This window comes from Gorilla gorilla, chromosome 19 (genome assembly GCF_029281585.2).
Source record: "Gorilla gorilla gorilla isolate KB3781 chromosome 19, NHGRI_mGorGor1-v2.1_pri, whole genome shotgun sequence".
NCBI lineage: Eukaryota > Metazoa > Chordata > Mammalia > Primates > Hominidae > Gorilla > Gorilla gorilla.
The window spans coordinates 51,211,667-51,233,552 of NC_073243.2; the positions used below are offsets into that span (position 1 = coordinate 51,211,667).

At 36.3% G+C, this 21,886-nt stretch overlaps 1 protein-coding gene across 5 annotated transcripts in view; it reads left to right on the plus strand.

Annotated features, from left to right (window-relative positions):
- Positions 1-21,886, plus strand: part of PDE4D (phosphodiesterase 4D) — an 800,884-nt gene that overhangs the window by 764,536 nt on the left and 14,462 nt on the right. For all 5 annotated transcript variants that reach the window (XM_031003276.3, XM_004058814.5, XM_055367861.2 and 2 more), the window contains 5 exons: positions 13,058-13,151; positions 14,524-14,696; positions 15,611-15,709; positions 16,590-16,754; positions 17,929-18,028. In XM_031003276.3, coding sequence (XP_030859136.1) covers positions 13,058-13,151; positions 14,524-14,696; positions 15,611-15,709; positions 16,590-16,754; positions 17,929-18,028 — 631 coding nt within the window. The remainder of the gene's footprint in view (positions 1-13,057; positions 13,152-14,523; positions 14,697-15,610; positions 15,710-16,589; positions 16,755-17,928; positions 18,029-21,886) is intronic.

Genomic DNA, 21,886 nt, shown 5'->3' on the forward strand with positions numbered 1-21,886 from the left:
CCTGGCCTCAAGCCATCCTCCCACCTCAGCACCTCCCACCTCCCACCTCAGTAGTATCTGGAACTACAAGCACATGCCACCACACCTGGCTAATTTTTAAATTTTTTGTAGAGACGGTGGTTTCTCTATGTTGCCCAGGCTGGTCTCGACCTCCTGGCCTCAAGCAATCCTCCCGCATTGGCCTCCCAAAATGTTGGGATTACAGGCATGAGGCACTTCACCAGGCCAAGAAACTATTTTTTCTATTTCAACAAACACACTTGCATATATGTATATAAAATCATTTGGGCATTTGAGAGCAGTGGATTACAGATAAGAAACCTGAACTCTAGCTGTAACGCTGTCCCTCAAGTTGTGTTGTCAGAACTTTTCTGGACCTCAGTTCCTTGTCTGAATGTGTCGTCATCATTACATCTGCATGTGAGGGCAGCTGTGTGTTGTTCACATAGCACTCCCAAACATAAGCGTGTCTCACTATATGGCAGGGCTGTCTGTCTGTGGGCACCTGCTTCCTCACCCTGTCCAGAGATCTGACCATGGTGATAGTAACCACGATTCTTTAATTCAAGGCACTGTAAAGTTAGCAAAAAGATTGAGGATAAACAAATCCACTCCTAGATTCATACTGTTTATCATAGAGTTTGCATCAGCCTAATTATATGATGAGCTGTCATATACCATTAAGAGCAAGGACTGGGTTTGCGTTTCAATCCTGTCACCTATGGAACAAGTTATTGAATATGTAAGAAGGTCCATCTTTTCATGTTAGAATAGGGATAATATTTATCTTATCAGGATGTTGCCAAGATTAGAAATGAGGTATGTAAAGTTCTTTGTGCATAGTAGGTGCCTAGTAAATGTTGTAACTTATTAAAGTTTCTTCATTAAATTTGGCGAAGTCAAGTCTGACTATAAGAATTGTATCTCTCTGGCCCTATTCAAATTTCTCTTCTAAATTATCTAGATTCTCTTTGCAGATAGCAGTTAACGTGGCAATAGGAAGGAGATTCTAGTCTCCTAGAAATGGAGATTAGGGAAAATGAAATGAATTTTAATTTGGCTCAGAGATTTTTGAAAAGATTTCTTATTCCCTAGAAATATGGAAACTTTCCTTGGTACTTTTTACTCAATATGATTAAATAATCTCCCTTATTGCAGCAAATTAGGGACTTATTTGAATAAGTTAAATCCTTTCACATCCAGCACCTATTAGAATGCCTGGCACATAATAGTTGCCAAATAGAAGTCTGTTGAATGAAGGGACCACCACTCACATTCAGCAGGGAGAAGAGGCTGCAGATTTTAGAGGGAAGGGAAACTGTATGTGTGTTTCTGCATAATGTTTTAAGACAAGGAGTATTATCTACTATATGTAATCTGTTTTAAATGTTTTTGATGATTTTGCTGAGGGTGAAAACCCTTGTCCTTTCCTGTCACCTATAATCAGTATAAAAATATTGATGTTTTGCATCTGCATCAGCCAACAATCTTTTTGTGGCAATAGTACACTACCTTGAGAAATACAGGGACATAATAAGATACTTTTCTGGCCTCAAAGATCCTCCACCGTGGATGAGGAGTCAAAGTTGAAGACAGTTGAAAAAAACAGAACAGTGATTCTTAACACTGGGGAACATTCAGGAAATTTCAGGGGACAGTGACTGGGGAGTACTCCTGGTGCTTGGTGGGCAGAGGCCAGGGAGGCTAGATGTCCTAGGATACATGGGACAGCCTTTCACCAGGGAGGTTTGCTGTGTGTCCCACACAACTTCCAAAAAGTCCCAGCAGCTATTCACATAGGTGAAAAAACAAAATGCATTTATAATTCTCTGAGCCTAAAACCCAACTACTTTTTACGTATAAATATTAAATATTTTTACATGGTTTTAATCCACACCAAATTTTCTAGTAATGCAGCAATAGTGTATATTGTGAAGATGACACTTTGTTACATTTGAAACCTTTCAAAGAATCATTCATCATTTCAGGAAAAAAGAAAATTCTTCTAACATAACACCCCTGTATTCATTTTCATGCTACTGTTACTTTTGTGGTAATTCTCCCCATAAGAGAAATCATAGCAAACCCTTAGATAGCACTTACTGTTCTAAGAGCCTTATGTATATGCACTAATTTAATCCTCACAACAACCCTGTAAGGTAGAAACTATTATTCTCATTTTCCATGTGAGTAAACTGAAGTATGGGAAATTTAAATAGCTTCCCCAAGGTCACACAGCTAATCAGTTATAGTAGTTTTTGACTATTTTTTAAAATGTAGTTGTGTACAAGTATTTATATTTTGTAGTATTTGATAGAAATTACTCATTTCTCCTTTATTTCACTGATAAGCCATTATACTGATTTTTTTTTAATCTATGTAGGGAGTATTTAGCCTATATGTATTCAGTACAGTATTATGAAGGAAGTATGTTTAGGAATTTCATTTCAGGATGAATACTTGTTATAAAAAGTAAAAAGTAACTGAGTCTTAAGTTTGTCAAAGAATAAAATTGATGGATGGATGGATTTTTTTTTTAAAGGAGGGGGAAGGCAGTGAGCCTGACTGCAGAGTGTAATTAGCATTTAAATGACAAGTGATATGACACTTCCACCTGTTCTTCAGGGAGCCTCACCAAGTACGCTTTGCCTCGAGGCCTTTGCTTTTGGCCATTCCTCACTTGGTTTTCCCTTCTCTACCCTACCTCTCACCCCTCAATCCACATGGCTTGTTTCCTTTCTTCAGATCTCCTGGTATACGTCATCTCATCAGAGGGGCTTTCCATGATCACCTTATAGCAACCTCTATCCGTAATCCTTATCCCTTCTTTCTCTCCATTGTGCTTATCACCCCATGACGTATTATGTATTTATTAACTTAGTTTTGGAATATAAGCTGCAGGTGAGAAAGCTTTGTTTTGTTTACTCTATGTCCCCAGCATCCAAGGCAGTGCCTGACATAGAGTAGGAGCTTAATAAATATTGAATGAAGGGGCAGATATAGAATCGTTAGAATTTGGAAAAAGGCTGGAATATTTGGTCCTAAGATGTACTTTGAAAGATTTAAATCTGACTGAGAAAACCAGTTTGAGGTTGGCAGAGTAGAAGAAGGAGGGTATTTTAGGCCGAGAATTTGGTAAGACAGAGATGGGATTGTCAGCTGTATGGTGAAGATGGAGGAATACTAGTCTTTCAGGAACAGAGCAAATGTAATAGAGCAGCTGAAAATAGGCTTGGCGTTGGGGATTAAGGTCAGATATGGCAGTCAGGAATTTACAGAGGGATGTGATGAAGCAGGCATTACTAGCTTTGAAGTAACAGGCTGCGGCTGGATTTGAGGAAAATTGATCTGGCAGTAGAGGTCAATATGAGACTAGAAGGGGAAAAGCCAGGGGCAAGAAGATGAGCTAAGAAGCAATTACAGCATTTTGGCCCTGAGACATGGAGTGCTGTGATGCAGTTGAAAGGAAATATAACATATATATGTTAAAAACAAATGATAAACCAGAGGATTTTTTTAAATATTAGTATAATAGAATGATTATCATAATGATCATTGTCACTGTCATCTTTACTGTCTGATACCTACTTATCTTCAACTTTGTACCATTTGTTGTTTTAAGTGCTTTGCATATATGGTCTCATTTAATCCTCATATATATCTGTTCTGGTTATTTATTGCTATGTAAGAAATCACTTCAAACCTAATACTTTGAAATATGAATGTATTTTTATTAGTTTTCATGGCTTTGTGGGTTAACTGGTCTTGGCTAGACATTCTTGCTTGGCTCCTCATATGGTTGCAGCCCAGTGGGTAGCTATCTGAAAGCTGAACTGGCTGGATGGCTAAGATGGCTTCTTGCCCCTCAGGTCTGGCTCTGGGCTGGGGTGGCTGGCATTGCTGAAGACTGGCCAGGCATGTGTGCTCTTTCTTGTGCAAGTGCTCTCTTGCGCTTTCTCTCTTCACTGTCTGTGAAGTTAACATGGACTTCTTGTAGCATAGCCTCTCAGAGTAGTCAGACCTTTTTTTTTTTCAACCTAATGGCTTAGGGGTCCGAATAGCACATTCAAAGAAAGCAGGATGAGAGCTGCAAGATTTCTTATGACTTAGCCTCAGCAGTCATGCACCATCACTTGCTGGTTACACAAGCCAACTCAGATTCAATGTAGGACAGTGTGGCTCATTAAGAGTATGTTTGGAGACTAGCTGCCACAGTAATCCACTTTACAGATGAGGAAGCTGACACACTAAAAAGATTATTTGTCAGTGATTGTGCACAAAAGATTTAAACTTGCAATTCTTGTTCTCAGTACCAGAGTGAACCTGGGAAAATCATTTTTTCTCTCTAGGTCTCAACTTTATGTGGAAATGAGGGAGTTAGAGGGGGTGATATTAAGTTACTTTCTATTTCTCTCAGTCTTTTAAATATTTGGATTGAGATTACGGGAGGGGTAATGGTAAGGAACAAACTGAAAGAAACAGCTTTGGATAAAAGATAGGGCTTGCTAACAAAGTTGAATGAAGGAGGGAAGGTGATGCCGTATAGGGGAACATGCCGGGTTACTCAAGGATTCAGCTAGATGGTTTATATTAAACACCTGACAGTGTCTGACGCACATGAAACACCTGTTGAATGGTAGGAAAGAGTCATAGATTCCGTCTGAGATACTGGAAGAAATATAGGCTCACTGACTGAAATGGAAGTAATTATACTAAGAACTACTTTAAATAGAAAAATGTCTCACAGTTTTGAAAAAGTTTGTCGTGACTAGCAGGGCATTCAAGAGGAGAATCTTGCATTCAGAAATATGGCACTGAAGTTCAAGTTAGAAGTGGTCATTGAAGATTGTGGGCCTAGGGAAAATTAAAGAAGTTCCGGATCCTGGGAGTTGAGGGAGAGTAGTAGGAATGATCAAACATGTGGAACACTTCAGAGAAGTAGGGAGACCAGAGAAAAGGAGGACCTTAGTATTCCTCTGGGGGTAGCTTTAGTGGAATGTTGGAGCTTTAATTTCTTCCTTTTGTAGAGGAGTAAGAGTGATGGAAATGAATACAACAGATGTTAACAAAAGCAGAGGACTGTAGCAGCAAAAGGCCAATAGAAACTCAGAGAGACAAAGTGTTACAGGAGTGCTTATCAGAGAGCATGCTCTCTATGACAGACATGCCACATGTGGAAATAGTTAAATGTCAGGAAGACTGCAGAGTAGCCATACCAGCAAGTTAAAGCACAGAGTAGTAAGCACAGGCTTTGAGATGGAGAGGAGGTAAAATGCACAGAATTATATGCTAAAATCAACTAAAACCTAGTTTTTCCTTGTTTCTCACCCACAAGACCTCTTTAGTATTAAAGTTACAGGGTAATACTACACCAAACCAAGTAGAAAATGCTGTTTTTCTAGAAAGAACTTTGATTTCTCATTTAACCCTCCTCATAAAATGTCTTATTACTCTTGAGCTCAATTCTGGATTCCTAAGAGCCACTCATTCCTTTCTTAACTTTGTGTACAGTTATTAAAATGTTCTGTTCTGGCTGGGCACGTTGGCTCACACCTGTAATCCCAGCCCTTTGGGAGGCCGAGGTGGGCAGATCCCCTGAGGTCAGGAGTTTGAGACCAGCCTGGCCAACATGGTGAAATCCCGTCTCTGCTAAAAATACAAAAATTAGCCAGGCGTGATGGTGGGCGTCTGTAATCCCAGCTTCTCGGGAGGCTGAGGCAGGAGAATTGCTTGAACCCGGGAGGCAGAGGTGACAGTGAGCCAAGATCGCACTACTGCACTCTAGCCTGGGCGACAGCGAGACTCTGTCTCTAAATAAATAAATAAATAAAATGTTCTCTTCTGATCAAAATACAGATCCTGAGTTCTATATACAAAACACTGCATTCCTTATGCATACACAGTGCCCTAGCTTTCAGATTTCCCTTCCCCCAGAATTGCAAGTGGTCCCACCCCTAGATTTTGAAGGTTTTAGAACTCTGTCATACATAACAATAGAAACACAAGGAGCTGAGAGCAGCCATGCCACACAGGTGAGGGAATGTGTCATTGCCATCTGTGCCATCTGTGAATTCTGGACATTAGTCATATTGTTTAATGCTTTTATGTTGGATGAGGGGAGAACTACAGTTATTTCTACATCACCAGGGAGCCACTTGTTTTGGATTTGAGAGAGGGAAGCAATTAAAATGCTCGATTGCCATTTTTGGAGCAGTTTTTATTTGGAAGGAAGGGAAGCCAGAGGACATTAAAATTCATAGAAAATGCCCTCCAAAAGGATGGGCAATTCTTAAGAATGAACTACGAATTTTGAGGAGTTTTATGGTCATTATTCATCACTGCAAGAGGGAAGCCCCATTCATCTTTTCTCAGGGTGGCCTCAGAGCTGCAGGGATACCATTATTCAATGGCGTTTGTCGGGTGAGGAGAAAGCCTCCCCAGAGGCTGTCCCTTGCCAACCAATCCCAAAGCAGCCTGCACCGAGGCCACACCCCCTCGCCTTATAGGCTAAGAGCTAGAATGCAATTGGTGCAGAGTTGGGGTTTTATGGGAGGGGCTTCTTGTCACTCTTCCCGGCTTCCCTGCAGTTCCTTATTTGGTAGCTTTTGACAGGACTAGCCTTTCTTGCAACTAAGCATCTTGACATACATTATTCATTAAGCCCTGGAGCTCGGGAGAGAAAGATGCAGACCTTTAGATCTTTAGATATTCCTTTATCACGTGGATTTTCTTTATTCAGAATAGTTGCTGAATTTTGTGCCATTCTGGAGTCTTACAAATGGCATGTATTCGATGGGAAGACGGCTGGATGGGATTTAATGCGAGGCTTTCTTATGTATACTTAATTACCAAAAATCTTTAAAAACTCATACTCTGCGTGGCTTGTGGAGGTTGTTAAAGTATCGAGATTTTGAAGCTAAATACATTTTAGAGCTTACTATATATATACATATATATATATATATACACACATATAATCAATCAAAAATGCCTGAAGCAAACTATTTACTGTCAGTGTCTTGGGGCTACATAAAGGTAAGACTTATTTAGTTTTTGAAAACTCCTTACTCTGATTACAAAATTATTTAGAAAGCTTAGACTCTACTGTAATTTGTTCAAACTATCAGTTATGTATTCTTGCCTTACACATGAACTAGGAAGAAATACGTGTTAATAGTGGTCAAGATAAGATTGTGTAACTTTCATCAGTTGTAGTTTGAGTGTTAAAATAGCTTTTTAGATACGCAGTAGTTCTTCTGTTTGTCATGTGGTATATGTTTGAATTGTGCTTGAAAAATATATGGTAATTAAATACATTCATTGCAAATAAATTATTGGGCCAAATTACTTATACTGATTTATGGATTCCAGTTAGTATGTTGCACATAAAGTTTATAAAATTAATTTGTGGCTGTTTCTAAAAATCTATACTACTTTAACCTGACGAGGAATACGTTTTTTTCACCTTTAGCTATAAAGCCCTAGGTGACATTAAAAATTGACATTACTTAACTATGTAAGTGATATTAAAGTGAAAACTTGATTGTCTATTATACTTGCAAAACTGAACAAAGTTTTTATTACACTGTTTTGTGAATCTCAAGAAATGAATTAATAAACAATTCAATAAGATTGTGTCCATGCTTGGCAGGCTTTTTGCATGCCCTGTGGTAACATTAGCATTGTGATCCTGTCTCCACAATAGAAGGAGGTAGAAAAACCTTATTCAGTCCTAAATGAAACATCACTTCACAGATTTTTGATATTTGAGCCAATCGCTTGAACCCGGGAGCCAATCACAACACATTTTAAAAGATTCATTTTCTGTTACTCTGAGGATTTTTCAGATTGGAGTGTTTGTCGTTTGCTTTGTTTCTTTCTTTTTGAAGGACAAGTTCCCCTTTGTTTTAGAGATTTACTTGAATTCTAAAAAAATTAGAAAACTTATTTCAGTCTTGGTTGTCCAAGTAGTCATGATTCCTTACCTGCCTTTAAATCTGTGGATGATTCAGATTTTTAAAAATGTTTTTAAAATATATAGACTTCCATTATTTGAATTTTGTTAGCCATTTCTTGGCTAAAAATCTTCAGAAATGCAGAAAAGTATAGAGAGTAAATATAAGAAGCCCTCATTATCCCCCAGAATTCAGCTCCTAGCTTTTAGCCAGCTCACAATTGATGTTATTTTTGAAGGGCTTCACATTTGTACTATGATTATGAACCATTTGTACTATGATTATGAACAATATTGCCAAGAATCTAAATATAGAATTTTAGTACTTTTCTTTTTGAGGAAAATTTTTCCTGGACAGTTTTATGCTTAATACTGTACCTTTAAAAACATGTAAAAATAGCAAATATAGATATATTTGGTCTTATGCATTTTGAAGGATTTATTTTTATCCCATCAATGGAGTATTTGTTTAAATAACTTTGAATACTGATATCTACCAAACTTGTAATGCATCACAGTGCAGCATATTCAAATGATTTTTAGCAGAATATTGTCAGGAAAAAATAAGCAAATTTTCTTACTATTGGACCCATACCACCTCCTTAAATATATATTGGGAGGATATATAATATGCCCAGTAGCACACTGGCGTGATGTAGAAGTAAAGGAGATTACATTTAAGAACATTTTGTTTTATTATTTTAGTTTGCTTCCTGAACAATCTTAAATGCCTAATGTAAATTGAAGAATTGCGGTTCTGAAAAGCAAAATACAGTATTCAGATTCAGCTGCATTTTTACTTTCCTTTATGCCTTAACTGCTGTACACATTCTGATGTATAATGAGAACAAAGGATTCGAAAGCATTCACTTAGAAATCCTCCCCTGTTTTTTTAGTTGCAACCCTAAATCTGTGCGTTGTTTTCAGACTACTTAGGCCAAAAACAATTAGAAATTCATCAATGGAAAATATTTAGAGGTCACTTAAAAAAAATAAATGCTTATGGTTCTGCATTTTACAATCGGTTCATTTCAAACAGCAGTTTAATGTTTTGTCCCTTCTAAATTTATTAATTGAGAAATATGATGGGATTTCCCAGAAGAATACATTGTATTAGCTTTAAATCAGTCCTTCCCCCTTTGGTAATTTTATGTAGTTATCTTAGTAAACATTATATAATTATTTTTAGATGAGAGAAGTATCACATTTTTAAATATTTGTTGAATGATCTAGTGCATTTTTTTAGTACATCTAGCTATGCACTCCAAAACCAATTTGTGAGATCAACTACCAGTTGAGAAAGCACTTATGGTAATTTTTGTGGTTATTCATTTAGCTTTGCTGGACTGAAACTTTTATATGGATAGCAAAAAAGGAAAACAATGTTAATTCCTTTTAGAAAATACCCTTGTGTTATAACTTAATGTACGCTTCAGAATTATCTTTAGGAAATTCCTTATACCGTCTTCCTAGAGTAGAGAGGTAACTGCTTCAAATATTGTCTTTTATAATTATGTTAAAATGAAATGTTGACTTCCTTGGAGTCCCTTATAAGCCTTGGTAGGGAGGTGGGCATTTGATGGAGGATTTCTCCAATCCATGTTTTCGTGTTTTAAACAAAGGCTGGAAAGTACTCTGGGAATAATGTATATGACCAGAAAGATGAACATGCAGTATGTCACTTATCTAGTCTGTACAATATTTAGATTCCTTTCACTGGCTTTTTTCTTCAGTTATCTGTACTAACTGGCTATTTTGGTGAATTGTTTAAGCAAACTGCCAGGAAAATTATACTTCGTTCTTTATATCCTTTTAGAAAAATCCAATAATATATGTAGCATATCTGCAGGTAGCATCCACATGTTCTCCTTGGGCAACATAATCCTTATACTAGTTTGTGTACAAGTTAGAAGATGAACCTGTGATGACTGGGTCTCTGTCTTTATCAATCACTCCCAGAAGGCTTCCCTTGTTTTGCTTTATTGAGAGAAGTGCAAGCAGGGCAGCTGTTCCTGTATAGACTGCTGAGATTCTAGCAATGGTGAAAGCCTTGCATCTTCTCCTATCTTTTATGAAAAAAAGGACTTTGTCATGACCAGGTAGTTCTTAATAGCAACTTTTAGCTCATAACATGAACAACTTTAGGTCAAAGAGATATTTCATTGAATGTGTGTTTAAAATGTTTAGCAGACTCTTTTCTTTGGAATGTGCTTTGCCTAATGAGTATATTTTTCCAAGTGTGAATTTATCTGTAAAGCAAATTTTTTTTATTATTATACTTTAAGTTCTGGTATACATGTGCAGAACGTGCAGGTTTGTTACATAGGTATATACATGCCATGGTCGTTTGCTGCACCCATCAACCTGTCATCTACATTAGGTATTTCGCCTAATGCTGTCCTTCCCCTCCCTAGCCGCTGATAGGCCCTGGTGTGTGATGTTCCCCTCCCTGTGTCCATGTGTTCTCATTGTTCAACTCCCACTTATGAGTGAGAACAAGTGGTGTTTGGTTTTCTGTTGCTGTGTTAGTTTGCTGAGAATGATGGTTTCCAGCTTCATCCATGTCCCTGCAAAGGACATGAACTCATCCCTTTTTATGACTACATAGTATTCCATGGTATATATGTGCCACATTTTCTTAATCCAGTCTATCGCTGATGGACATTTGGGTTGGCTCCAAGTCTTAAGCAAAGAGTTTTTTAAACCTGCGTATGCATGACATTTTAGCTGTGCTTTTGAGACATAGCTATGGTTTCCCATACTAATGCTATTCCAAATTCTTTATGGGATTTGAGAAAGAGGAGCTAGCTATTTAAGTAACTATTTTTATGGTTATAACTACGGTCAAATCCTTCATCTGTCTGACCTGCAATGATAAAAATCAGCTATTACTTTAAAAGGCCCAAAAGTTATGGACCAAGTGCCAGAAAGTGAGCTGGGAGAAAGAACTCAAATAATATTGAGCATCTACTATGTGCCAGGCTAAATAGAAGACACTTCTATATTAGCTCATTAAATTATATGATAGCCCATAATTTACTCAAGAAAATATAACTTTGTAAAGAGGGACAGAAAAAATTTTGAACTCAATTATAAATGTCTACAAATATTCTTAGAAGGCCCAAAGTTTATTTTTTTCAGTAGGTTATAAGATATAATGCTGAGTGAACACAAGCAGTAACCTATGTTCTGTATACCACCTGATGCCAGTTTTAAAAATATGTATTCACATACAAGGATAGAAAAAAGGCATAAAAGGAAATTTAACAAATTATCTGTGGTTATCTTCCAGCAGTGGGGATTTACATTATTTTCTCTTTTTTTGATATAGCTTTCTAAATTTTCTATAGCACATGTACATTTTATAATTAGAAAGGAGTTATAAAAACATACGAACAAAGAAGTGAATTTAGTGTTCCTGAGTTTGAGACTAAGCTTTCTAGACCAGTAATTTAACAACCAGAATTTGTACTGGTCATGCCAGTTCTTTGTTTTTGTTTGTTTGTTTGTTTGTTTTTTCCCCAGCATTTATTTTATTTATTTTTATTATACTTTAAGTTCTAGGGTACATGTGGGAATTGAACAATGAGAACACTTGGGCACAGGAAGGGGAACATCACACACTGGGGCCTGTTGTGGGGTCGGGGGAGCGGGGAGGGAAAGCATTAGGAGATATACCCAATGTAAATGACGAGTTCTTTGTTTTTGACTACGCTGGAATGCGAATACACATTTCTCTCATCCAACAGTCCATTGAAATGGTTGAGGGTTTTTTGTTTGTTTTGATAACAGTTAAATGCTGAGTTAAAACTTAATCTAGATGGCCTATAAGATTGACTTTGGAAGTTATTTAGCAAACGGTATAGAGTTAGGCCATCTTGGTATGAATTATGCAGAGAAGCAAAATAATTCTAAATAATTAAATACTGAGTAAGAATTATATTTCAAACATCACTAAAATATAAATTCAACACTTACCTTCATACTTAAATGAGAATTTATGGTGAAATTTCAAATTTTAAAAGCTAATCTGATGATTAGAGTAAATGCGTCTGACTTTTTTTTGTCAAGTATCTAATAGCAGTTACTCTATGTGTAGAAAAAATACATTGTTTCTGTATATTAAGACAAATATTAAAGGCTTATTAAAAGGCCTTGTCGGGTTGTTTTTAGAGTCAAAGGACTCTGAAATGCTTAATGCTTAAGAAACAGCTGATGGGGGTGGGAGAAGCGTAAAATCTTTGGGAGATTTGGATACTGGTAATGCCATGTGGTGTTGGTAGGTTAATTCCAGTGTTTCTTTCAATGAAATAGGCACTATGGCATCAGTAATAAAAATTGTGAAGTAGATTATTGAAAATTGACCTGTTTCCTATTTAGTGACTTGGGAAAACGGTAAATTTTGTGGATGTTGAGAAACAATAAATGTTATACTCTTACTTGAAAAACAACTTTTAAAAGGAAACATTATACAGTATTTATTTAAATATTTTACTTCTCCATAGTCCTGGAAGAGTACTCAAGTCTATTAAGTTTTGCTTTGGAGTAAAAGACTAAATTTTGAGCCCTTGATCAGTATATATATTCATTTCTGCTAATGATAAATTAATTGAAGAAAGCATTCCATGTTTTATTGTATGGCAACACTTTTATGTGCTATAAATTAGTTTTTCTCTTTTCTCTAAATAACTAATAATACATCTTAATTTTTAATTCCCTTTTCTTTGCTTATTTCTCCTGATTTTCCCTTCAGCCCTTGGGAGTCTAAATTTGTGCTGGTCAGTCTGGTGGCTATGAGCCACATGTGATTATTTAAATTAAAAGTAGTTAAAATTAAATAAAATTCAAAATTTGGTTTCTCATTTGCACTAGCCACATTTCAAATGCTTAGTAACCACCTGTGGCTAGTGACTGCTATAACTGGCAGTACCGATTATGGTGTTTTCCCCTCACTGAAGAAAGTTCTGCTGGAAGGCACTTTTCTAAATTGTCAGGACAACTTAAAAATTCTTTGGGCATATCTTCCTGTATCTCAGAGTATGCATATATATTTCACTTAAACTTTCCTCTTCTATTATTTCATGTTACTTTTCTGTTTTTCAGTTTAAAAGGATGCTTAATCGGGAGCTCACCCATCTCTCTGAAATGAGTCGGTCTGGAAATCAAGTGTCAGAGTTTATATCAAACACATTCTTAGGTGAGAATAACAACATGCAATTAAATTTTTTTCTTCAGTTGTTTGCTTGTTTGTTTTTGTAGGAGGATTGGGGTGCCAACTCATTTTGGAAACCAAACAAGTGTTAGAAGTTCTATTTGTTTTCATTCGTCATATTAATAATTCGACACTATACGCCTCTGAGTTTTAGAGTTGCAGGTGACAAGGTGCATTTTCTTAGTTTTATTTAGGACTTTAGGAATTCTTGAATTAAGATTATATATTGCCATTTTTTCATAGTACCAAACTGTAAAATATATTTTATAGAGAGATCTATTCATATCTTCAACAAATTCTTATTAAATGCCAGCCATTGTTGGGCAATAGGTGTTTAATGATAAATTAGAAATGATTCCTGCCCTCGATGAATTTACCGTCTCGTGTACATCAAGCCTAGTAAACTGGTGGGCAGATAAAATACAAATGCTAAATAAAAGTTTGCTAATAATAGCTGAGTTTGGTGTCCTGGGACAACTCTTGTACCTCATCCACAGAAAGAAAATGCAGTAAATAAAGGTCAGTAATTTGAATGTATCCTGGACTTACTTTCAAAACAAAATTGCTGTTATATATAGTTAACATTTATTAAACACTTAGAACATGTTCTATATATAAGGATGAGTTAGAGTTGCTCATCACTGCCTTGAAATCGTGGATGAAAGTAAGAAGATATCTTAGGTCTTTTACTATAGAACACAATTAGCTTATGTACATATTCACTTATCAGGTAATATTTATGATTCTCTATGCTCCCATAAAACCTGGGGATTTAACCCTTATCTCACTATCATACAGAAATAAAAAGTAGCAGAATTAATCTAAGTCATCCAAAACCTGCTGTTTCAGCTCCCACAGTGTTACCCATTTCAGTTAGCTGTTTTAGTTTTATATACTGCTGTTTTCATGACATTTGCGTATAAAGTTTCTACCATTTCAAAGTATGTATTGAAACTGTAGTCCTTAGTTGGCAAGAACAATTTTCAGTTCATTAAGTCAGTTTCACAAAGGAATGGAATTGAACAGTGGAAATAACCACCTGTTGTGTATTCTGAGTCTGCTGTCATGCTAAGTCTTGCAGCATTTTTTATTAGGACATTGTATCAAAGAGGTAACCATGGAATACATTTGATATTATTATTTTGTAATGGAACTTATTTGCTTAATTTTGTGTTTGAAGATATCAAATTAAGTCCAATTCAAATGTAAATACTGAACTCTCTAAAAGGAAACTTTTTAGTTGGAAACATTTCCTGGAATATATAATGATCAATTATAATCCTTCCAATTATGCATATGATGATATAAAACAGATAGAATTAATAATAAATATAGAACATTTTCTAAATTTCTCAAGATAAGCAACATGAAGTGGAAATTCCTTCTCCAACTCAGAAGGAAAAGGAGAAAAAGAAAAGACCGATGTCTCAGATCAGTGGAGTCAAGAAATTGATGCACAGCTCTAGTCTGACTAATTCAAGTATCCCAAGGTTTGGAGTTAAAACTGAACAAGAAGATGTCCTTGCCAAGGTATGATGATTTCAAAGATCAGGATCATAAATATTAAATGATGCCCTTTCATGAATTTTCACTTCTAGTCTTTTAAATGGATAGAAAAGTTTATTAATTGGGTTTTTTTTTTTTTTTTTGAAGATGGGAAGGCATTTTATAAAGCTCCTTTTAAAGTGCCTTAGACAGGTGGTTTGGTATGTTTTAGGGGGTTGGGGGGCGATTATTTGCATCTTCATTTCATTGTTTGGCCTTAAAGAGTTAGAAATCTGTCATGTCTTCTGGGTTTTAGGAAAACAGTTAAGGTTTTGTGAATAGATTTTATCCATTAAAGAAGTGCTTTGTGATTGATACTTAAAAAGTACATAAATATGTTGTAATGTCAAAGTCACAAGGTTAAGCCATACTGTTCAATTTTCAGTACATTTAAGTAAATGTGCCTAAAGTTTGCCTATGCTTACATAGTGTGTCTGTTAACATTTAAAATGAATCATTGTTTAAAAAAATCTAACAATCTTTACACTGAAGTCTGTTTTGTTTTGTTTGTTTTGAGACATAGTCTCGCCCTGTCACCCAGGTTGGAGTGCAGAATGCAGTGGCGCGATCTTGGCTCACTACAACCTCTGCCTCCTGGGTTCAAGCAATTCTCCTGCCTCAGCCTCCCAAGTACCTGGGATTACAGGCACACACCACCACACCTGACTAATTTTTTTTATTTTTAGTGGAGATGGGGTTTCACCATGTTGGGCAGGCTGGTTTCAAACTCCTGACCTCAAGTGATCTGCCCGCCTCAGCCTCCCAAAGTTCTGGGATTACAGGCTTGAGCCTCCATGCCCGGCCACCTAAGGTCTGTAATTTTTAAATGACTGTGTTCATTGAGTCATATTTTACTCCACTTTCTAATATTTTAGTATCTTTTTTTTTTTTCACTCCAGGAACTAGAAGATGTGAACAAATGGGGTCTTCATGTTTTCAGAATAGCAGAGTTGTCTGGTAACCGGCCCTTGACTGTTATCATGCACACCATTTTTCAGGTAGGGTGGTTGAGTTCTATTACATTTATTTTATTTAGGAACTTAATGTCCAGTCTGTAGCTTGTGCATACATTTTGTCTTTTTTAATATTCCCCACCTTTTGCTTATTTGTATACTTTTATCCTTATTTGCTCCTTTGCCAAGGGACAAGTAAAGATACAGAAAGGTGGAGTGTGGATAAACCACAAATAACATCAATTTTGTTATTTTTTTGCATTTAAGAAAAAGATGTGATATAGCCAAATTGAAGCAATTTATTAAAATAATAATTTAGACATCATGTTAGTCATCTGAACCTGACTGCATAGAGAATGGAGTACTAACTTAAAAAAATGAATAAAGCCCCTGCTGGCTAACCTTAGAATATAGTTTTTTCTGTCACTTTCTTGTGTCCTGCTTCTTTCTTCATATCCATTTCTCTCTCTTATTGACCCTTTGCTCCAGCTCAGGGTGGGATTTAAATGAGAAGTTGAGGCTGTTGTAGATACCTTGGGACCGAAATGGGAAACTTCAGCCCTAGAGAGGACGCTGATTTTTAGTTGGTGTGATGCAGGGCTTGAGTTAATAGTGCTTGACTGGAGCTGCCTCCATGATAATGGGACATAGAAACTTTTAGAGTTGGCACCTCATTCCTGACACCATACAGCTAGGGCGTAGTATTCTTGGGTTCCAGCAGGACAACCCAACTCTAGTTTTGTCCCAGAGTCCCTGGATCTTCTCAGAGGTTCCCATTTTCCTCACTAGACATGTGAGAGTGCAGTTGCCATTTCCAGGTTATCCACTGGCAACACTGGTGTGTGATTTTTTTTTTTAAACATACTCTATGGAGAAATTTTTCACATAAAGACAAAAATGTTAAGATGATTTTTTTTTCCTACAGGAACGGGATTTATTAAAAACATTTAAAATTCCAGTAGATACTTTAATTACATATCTTATGACTCTCGAAGACCATTACCATGCTGATGTGGCCTATCACAACAATATCCATGCTGCAGATGTTGTCCAGTCTACTCATGTGCTATTATCTACACCTGCTTTGGAGGTAAATCGGTTTCTGAAATTTCAAGAACACTAACTTGCCACTCATAAAGGTCTATTAAACTTTTATCTGAAGGGTTTTCAATGGAGAAGATAATTGGATTCATTGGAAGTATAACTTATTGACTTATGGGGGAAAATGCTATAGTTAATAGACAATCAAGTCTTTGATGGATTTTGCTTATGAAACTTGGTCACAGATTTAGTGATTGATCTGTTTATGATATTGCTTCTTTGAAATGATCCACTGAACATTTCATAAAGCACATCTGGCTTACTCACTTTTTGTTCATTTGTTTTCTTGAAATCTAGTCTGACGGCTTTTATTTATAGGCCAAAGAACGTTTTATAAAACATAAGCAATATATTGATATTTTTTCATAGAATATATTAGAAGGACATACTTTAATTTTTCTAAATCCTAATAAGTTATTTCATTAGTTGTTTACTAAAGCAATTTGATTTTCTTAAAATATATTTTTAAGAAATATATTTTATAATTCAGTTTGTTTTCATTATAAAATTATGTTAATACCTCATCATGTGGGTGAGTGATTCTCAACTGGAGATGGTTTCTCTTCCCCTTTCTTTCGCTCCTGCCACCACCAGGGACATTTGGCAATGTCTGGAGGCATTTTTGGTTGTCACAACTGTCACATTTTTAGTTGTACATGATACTGGCATCTTGTTGGTAGAGGCCGGTAATTCTGCTAAAAATCCTACAATGCACAGGACAGCCTCCCACACAAAGAGTTATTGGGCCCAAAATGTCAATAGTGCTGAAGTTGAGAAACCCTGGTTTCGATGAAAGAAAAGAATTGCTAATGTCTTACTAATTTTATGTACATTTTCAGAATATTCTTAGACATCTTAAATATTTAGAAAATAAACTATTATTTTCTCTTAAAAGAATTCAGAGTTTTAAAATAATATTTTAAAAAATACAGTGAATGGAAAACATTTGATCATGAGATGTAACAAAATTAGATAAAATATTTTCTTCCAAGATTATACTTTAAAAGTTCACAAGTATCTAAGACTCTCCCTTGACACATTGTAACACATTTTGAAGCTTCATTTTGTTTTCCATTTAAATTCTAGAGATTTCTTCTTTGTTTATACTTTTAATTAATATCATTGTAGAATAGTAATATTATCTATATTGTCTGATTTTCCAGGCTGTGTTTACAGATTTGGAGATTCTTGCAGCAATTTTTGCCAGTGCAATACATGATGTAGATCATCCTGGTGTGTCCAATCAATTTCTGATCAATACAAGTAAGTAAACTTTATTTTTGCAGAACACATTTTTCCTTTGTACGTTTTAGAATGACTAAGGGTCTTTGTAAACTCAGAGTCTTCCAGAGCCATAATGTTCTTTTGAGATGTGTATATATGTGTTTTAGTGATAGTGCATGTTAATGTAATTTAACTGAAAATTATCATTATATCCCTTGAGGCATGTGATATTTGAAAAATATGTTCCAGTTCTCTTTAAAAGTAATATATTGCTGTGTTACTAGACAAGGGTAATTAAAAATGAAAGTGTGCAGAAAGATTTAGAAAGTTGTATTGGCCCTAAAGTTTTAAATTAAAAAAAAAGTTATGAGAATTAATGCTAAGTGTTCCTCACTTTTTGTAGGTCATCATTTAATCCTCTTCAGAGGCCATAGCTTCCCTTCCTCCTCCATGCCCAACCCCTGTTCTTTCCTTTTTAAAATCTTCTAATAAGGGTAACAGGAACTTCTTAATATTTTTTCAACCATTTGGTTTTTTCTCACTGTTAACATCTCACCTTATAAGAAGTCATCACTGAATTTGGAAATATAAGGAATAGTAGAGACTGTTTAATATGGAGCATCTCTGACATTGCCGCACAGAAAGCGTGTAGGGAATGTTTAGGTAATGCTTGAGCTATCCGTTGGTAAAGAGATTTAGGTTAATAGAAATTCGATTTGGTACTCGAAGTTAATTGGTAAGTGATTTAAGTGAACTATGACTTAATTCCCTCCCATATGGTAGATTATAAATTATGGTAGATTATAAAATCATAAATTCACGTTTATATATAAAAAATATGCAAAGTTGTTGAAAATGTTGTATGCTTAAGAATCCACCTTTCTTTCATTTTTGCTTGAGTCTGTGAATAATAGTCTTCTCGTGCCTATAGCAATCTAGCTATGGAATTATTTACGAATTCACCATTCATTTCCTGTACTTTGCTGTAGCCAGATTTAAAGAAGGAATGTAGAGGTAACCTTGCTTTGAGAGATTTAATTCAGAGCTTTAGGATTATTCACCTATTTTTATATCTTATAATGGCCTCTGGACTATCCTATAGCAAAATATACTCTAGTGACTCATCCATGTAGAGGACTGGAAAAGTCAGGGATTTCCTGAGATGTGTGGTTAGTCAAGTAATTTTTTAGAAGTTTAGTTTAGGAACTTATTTATCCAGATTAGACAGGATAACATTTCATGTTCTACCTACCTATGAGCACCTATAATGAGGTACTTTTAGAACTCATCAAAGCATACATATAAATATTAATACACATTGGATGCAGCTGCCTGCATTTACATGGTATCAGTGGGGAGGGTTCATTATGTCCTTTCTAAGAAGAGCAGGGAGGTCATGCAATACAGTGCATGCTGGCACTTTACATGAGCCTGGCCTGATTTATTTTGATGTTTATGAATGTCCTGAGATATTCTGAATTTTATCAATTTTTAGTAAATACATAAAATGTATTTTTACATAAAATTTTTGTGTTAAAGATATATATATATATATATCTTAAACACCAAACATTTAAACTGGTATGTTTTCTTTGCATTCTGTTATCTGGCATATTATATGTTCCCTTAGAATTAAGAGTAGATTTAGAGGACAAATTAAAACAACTGATAGAAAGGTCACTGTCTTCCAAGTACTCTGATATATTTTTTAAGGGTAATGAGGACCTGCTCTGTTCTTCATTCTTTCGAGCCCTTAAAGCAGCAGTCTCCAATGTTTTTGGCACCAGGGACCAGGTTTTATGGAAGACAATTTTTCCATAAACTGGGGGAGCAGGGAGAGAATGGTTTTGGGATGAAACTGTTCCATCTCAGATCATCAGGCATTAGTTAGATTCTCATAAGGAACACACAACCTAGATCCCTTGCATGAGCAGTTCACAGTAGGGTTCCCGCTCCTAGGAGAATCTAATGTCCCTGCTGATCTGACAGGAGGCGGAGCTCAGGCAGTACTGATGCGGGCCTGCCTGCTGCTCACCTCCTGCTATGCAGCCCAGTTCCTGACAGGCCACGGACCGATATTGGTCCACAGCCGATGGGTGGATCGGGGACCCCTGCTTTAAAGGGCACTTGGGCTTTGACTGGCACCTGGAGGACCCCGGCATCAGGGTCCCTGTGCAGTCTGCCATTTAAGCTAACAAGGCCTCAGTCTACAGATGAATCTGATACTCTAAAGTTTGAGAACCAATGAAATAGTGGAGGAAACTGAAGAAGATAATTTTATCTCCTTAGGATGTCTGTTTAAAGTCATTTTGCTGGTGACCTGCCTGGGATGGAAGGATAACTAATCCTGCCGCTGCAAATTCTTTGTTATTTAGTAATATTGCAATGATCTCCTTTCTGTGTGACCAAAGCGACATAGGGAAGTTCACAGTTGCCAGAGTAGCTTTGGATTGCTAAGGTTTTTTTTGACGGTGAGGTGTGATGCGGCTGTGGTATTACTGAGGGAATGAATCAGCATTGTCACTTTGTACAGGAAAGTATCCCAGGGTTGTTCCGGGCCCCAGGGCATTATCAAAATTATCAAAATTACAGCCTTAGTTAGCTTGGTTTGGCTAGGGATCATGTAAGAGAATTATCTTCCCAGCATGCAGTAAAGGAGTCCTTCTAATAACTTGTAAACTTGTGATATGTAGCTTCGTGAAATATTTTATCAAAATTTGTGCTTATTTTTAGTTTGCAGTAAACCTTTTTTAAAATTTGACTTTTTATATTTTATGGATGGCTTGAGCATCCATGTGTCAAGCCAGCACATTCTCAGCTCTTGCCTCAGAGCTGGAGCTTCCATCCTGTCCAAAGCCTGCAGCTGAATCCATATTTCTCATAATAAAGAATTCTAAAGACCTCTGATTATCAAATTTATAAACCCATAGTTAGTTGGTTACTTGTCTTACTTTAAGGAAGCTACGGAAGCACTGAGAGCTTAAGGCACATGGGGGGTGCTGGGGATTCCCTTGGCTGGTTCCCAGGGCAGTTAATCCTCCTGCTTCTTACATGTGCTCTTCGTTTTTCTTAATTATTTCAGTTGTTTTAGCTTTAGGTGCCAAATGATTTTATACTAATCGTATTTACACTCGTTGAAAGCATGCTGGAAGTTCTGCAAGCAGAGAGAACAATTCTACCTGGTAGAGTTGGTTAAGCTATAATGAATGATTTGAGTGTGGGTACTGTGAACAGGATTTAGAGAAATTGAAATTTCAGACAGGAAGCTGCGTAAATATTTTTAAAGGATGATGCATATAAATAAATCCATAGGCCAGGTGCAGTGGCTCACTCCTATAATCCCAGCACTTTGGGAGGCCAAGATGGGTGAATCACTGACGTCAGGAGTTCGGAGACCAGCCTGGCCAACAAGGTAAAACCCTGTCTTTACAAAAAAAAATACAAAAAAATTAGCCAGGTGTGGTTGCATGCCTGTATTCCCAGCCACTCAGGTGGCTGAGGCAAGAGAATTGCTTGAACCTGGGAGGTAGAGGTTGCAGGGAGCCGAGATCATACCATCGCACTCCAGCATGGACAAGAGTGAAACTCCATCTCAAATAAATAAATAAATAAATCCATAAAATGTAAATAGCATCATGAACTTTTGAATATAAAATGCTGGAGGGTATATTTAACTTAGCTTTATTTTCTGAAAAAAAGTGTCAAAAGTACAGAATATAGCATTAAATTTTACTTGGCAAATGAATTATTTTTGTTAATAGCAAAGATGCCTAAGTTTGGGGCAGAAAGATTTATTCACATTAGTGATGCATTCAAAGCATGCGGTTTTTGGTTTCCAAGACAGAGGCATTTCATTATATTAAGGTTAAGATGTATCTAGCTGTCAGTGTACACTTT